The sequence below is a fragment of the Myotis davidii genome, unplaced genomic scaffold, assembly GCF_000327345.1.
Source record: "Myotis davidii unplaced genomic scaffold, ASM32734v1 scaffold1519, whole genome shotgun sequence".
NCBI classification, from domain to species: domain Eukaryota; kingdom Metazoa; phylum Chordata; class Mammalia; order Chiroptera; family Vespertilionidae; genus Myotis; species Myotis davidii.
The window spans coordinates 8,421-12,235 of NW_006290662.1; the positions used below are offsets into that span (position 1 = coordinate 8,421).

At 47.5% G+C, this 3,815-nt stretch overlaps 1 protein-coding gene across 1 annotated transcript; it reads right to left on the reverse strand.

Moving 5' to 3' along the window:
• Nucleotides 1-648: 648 nt before the first annotated feature.
• Nucleotides 649-1,717, reverse strand: LOC102770572 (putative MAGE domain-containing protein MAGEA13P). The gene has a single exon (XM_006763663.2). The coding sequence runs from the start codon at nucleotides 1,715-1,717 to the stop codon at nucleotides 677-679; it is 1,041 nt and encodes a 346-aa protein (XP_006763726.1). The 3' UTR covers nucleotides 649-676.
• Nucleotides 1,718-3,815: the final 2,098 nt, after the last annotated feature.

Genomic DNA, 3,815 nt, shown 5'->3' on the forward strand with positions numbered 1-3,815 from the left:
GCGGTGCCCCAACTCCCCAATCGGCCCTGCTCTGAGCCCGACCAGGGGCTGCACCTAGGGATTGGGCCTACCCTCTGCCACCAGGGAGCAGGCCTAAGCCAGCAGGTCGTTATCTCCCGAGGGGTCCCAGACTGCAAGAGGGCACAGGCCGGTCTGAGGGACCCCTCCTTCCCCCGAGTGCACAAATTTTTGTGCACCGGACCTCTAGTAAATGAATAAAAAGTTAGCAATCTTTTATGTTTTCTCCTCTGTTGCTTAAAACTACATATTTTACTGCTGGGATCTTTCACATTCATAAGGAAATTCCTTATCCAATGCCATATTATTTTGTTCTTGTTCTTGTGCTTATTGTTACTGTAGTACTTCAGTGAACAAGGACTCACAAAAAGATGGGTGATTTCTTAATTTCTTTGGCTAAATTGTGAATTCTTATTCTTAAACCTAATAAACAGCTATAAATGTTTGACCATTGTTATTAATAAGCTCAGATTCTGAAGCTAGTTAAACTTTTTATTGCAAGGAAAAACAATTTAAACAAAAAAAGATAAAATCTCCAAATCACCTATATTGAACAGGAACACTAAGGTGTTCCCTCCATATCCACCCAAGTCCTCCACTACTTAGAACTTTGGCCACTGTGTTCAAATGGAGAATGAAGAATGGTAAGCTTCAGACTTCACTCAGGGCAGGAGAAGCTGCTGGACAGGACACTTGAACTTTCATCGGTTGTGGCAATAGTATCATCCGAGGAAACTTCAGCCTGGGCTTTCTCTCTCTCATCTCTCAAAGCTTCCTCATACAAGTTTGTGAAGGATTTGGGGTCAGTCCCATTGATCCTGGCTAGAAACTTCAGGACTTTCATCTTGGTGGTTTCAGCATGGGCCCGGGGACCCCACAGGACCTCATAACGTGGAGGATCACTGTTGGGAACCTGCTGGTACTCCAGGTACTTTTCCTGCACTAGATCTTTGGTGATGAGCTTCCTGGGATCCCCATAGATAAAATTATTCTTCCCGTCATGCACTCCAACCATATTCATAATTTCCAAGATTCTTTCCTCAGAGGCCCGGTTACCCTCCATGAAGATTATGCCCAAGATGAGTATCAGGATGCCGGTCCTGGGCATGACCTGGTCATTACTCAGCATCCCATCATAGGTGAGGTCTAGTGATTTGACAAGCACATAAGAATGGCTGGTGGGGTCCACTTCCTTCACTTCAATGCCAAAGACAATCTCCATGCACTCACAGGCTTTCTTGAAGATCACAGGGAAGTGATCCTTGTGCTCTCTGATGACAGTCTCTAGCATTTCTGCCTTTGTGATGGGCTCCTTTGTGGCATACTTGATACTCAGGTACTGCACCAAGTCATACACCTTATTTTGTAGCACTTCACTGAACAAGGACTCAGGATTTGGTGGAGTCTGCAAGGTACTTGGATCCTCTTCTTGGTGGCTTGATAGAGTGACTATGTTGGCAGCGGAGGAGGAAGAGGCTCTCTGGAAACTCTGAAAAAGACTAAGTATCCCAGTGGCAGGAAAATCCTCTGGAGTGCCAGGGGTCAAAGGAGAGAGAGAGGAGAAGGAGGTGTTGGTGGTGCTGGTGGCTTCTTCCTCTTCAACTATAGGAACCTGTAAACCTACCAGGCCCTGTGCCTCTCTTGGGGCCTGAAGGTCTTCCTTAAGGTTGCAGCTGTCACTCTTCTGACCGTGAGGCATGACTTGTGTTGGGGACAGCTGGCCAATTGGGACTCACAGACCTGGAGGAGAGAGGGAGCGTGTCAGTACACTTAGCTGAGAAACGCATCCATGGTGGCTCTGACAAAGACAACTCACAGGTCTCCCCTTAAGGGGTGCTCTCAATTGTTTTCCTTATGGCCTGTCTCTTAAGATCTAGAAGAAGTGAGATGGCTCCTCAGGGAGTAGCCAGCCAACAGAGCGAGAGGATTTCAGGGCTGATAGTACACTGGTAGGGTAGGTGGTAACTTGGCTGGCATTCAGGTTATGCATCTCACCTTGACTTTTGATACCACCTGGGTCTCTTCTGATATGCTGACCTGAGGACACATGCTTCAGACCAAGGCTCTCACCTCCCAGTTCCTATGATAATTGGGGCATACCTGAAGATGCAGATTACACGCACAGTCCTCTTACCCCAGTGTTGTCAGGAGGGGTGGGGCCACCTGTGAAGTCTCCATTTTTCTGGAGTAGATGTTTACCTCAGTGTTCACTCTGAGTCCCAATCCCATGCCATAGTCTGGACCAGCGGTCACCAACCTTTAGGACTTTATGGACCACCAGTGGTCCCTGAACTACCAGTTGGCGACCGCTGGTCTGGGCTACACCACTCTGCTTAGCTCCTTTGATTTCTTAAGGAGGAAGTGAGGGGGGACCACAGCTAGACACACTTGCCTAGGGCCACCTGGAGCTGATAGCAAGCACTACATTGGTTTCTGTGGGGTCTCCTTTGTCTAGAGTAGGGGAGTCCATTATGTTATTAATCTTTACTCCTGAAAGTTCTTGCTCCATCCCCCACCACAGCAGACCTAACATGCATCCTCAGATTGAAGATTCCACTCTTTAAGAGGAATCACTTCCCTCACCCCACATGGAAGAATTGATAGCCTATCACACATGGTCATCTCTGCTTAGTGTCTTCCAGGTATGATATCAGAGGCTGGTACCAATTGTTCTGGGGTGGGGTTGCCCTTGGGGCTCCTTCAGGGTATTCAGCTTTACATCTGGAAGGACATAAGGCCACCCTTACCCCCTCACCTGCCATCTTGACCTCAGACTTCCCTGAGAAAAAAGTGAAAACACACCACATCCAACAACGCCTGCCTGAGGCCTCCCAGAGCTGGCAGCTATACAGGGCAGGTTTCTGTGGAATGCACTCTCTCTGACTTGGGGAGATACCCTCAACCCTCTTTGATACAGTCACAACTACTCCTGACAGGGTTTAGGGAACCTACATTCTGCTGACCTGAGAATGCCTCAATCAGGCCATGGCCCCAATCTCCCTGGAAACAATGTCATGGAGTTACAGAGATTTGGGAGAGGTGCCTCTGTTATAGGATTACCGGGCAGGAGGAATAGGGAAACTGAGACAGGAAAGTTAAAACAAGTCAAACAGTGTGGGCAATTTACAGCCAGTTTGTAAATAACAAGCCGTTTTCTTCCCCAGCCAAGGACTTTGGAACAAATGGTTTTAAAAAATCTCTTTAATGAAAGAATGCAGAAAGGGAAGGAGAAAGGGGAAAGGATAAAAGGGGGCAGTTATACTCTCTAAACAGAGAAGCCAGCAGTTTCAAGGCTTGGCAAGATAAAGTTGCCAGGTGCTTCTCATGAAGTCTGGGAAGGCCACAGCAAAGAAAAAACAGACCTTGAGAAATAATCTGTACCAAAATATTCAGCAAAAACATTTTGAGACACATAGACAGGATGGTACAGAATGCCTTGGACCCCCACCCAACCTGCTCTTCAGATTAGCTGAGAGCCCACCTGTGCTTCATAAGCCAGATGTATAGGTTTGCTTGCTTTGCTTTTTCAACAAAGGTGCGTGCTTTAATTGCCTTAATAAATTGGCTTTTCACAACACAGTCAAGGTCTCTTGGGTAACTTCATTCATATGAGAAGTCAAGGATCAAGGTTGGGAACAGACTTCTCCACTGGCTCAGGGGGCTGTCTGCTAACACCTCTCTGGTGTCAGTGAGAGGTGCCTATAACACCTCTGCATTACAGCTTTGCCCAAGGTTGACAACAGGAGTGAGCCGATGTTGGATGTCTGATGTCGGATGTTGGTAGGTGGGGCCCTCTC

Coding starts and splice junctions, on each gene's coding strand:
- LOC102770572 (XM_006763663.2), bottom strand. CDS start 1,717: ATGCCTCACGGTCAGAAGAGTGACAGCTGCAACCTTAAGGAAGACCTT.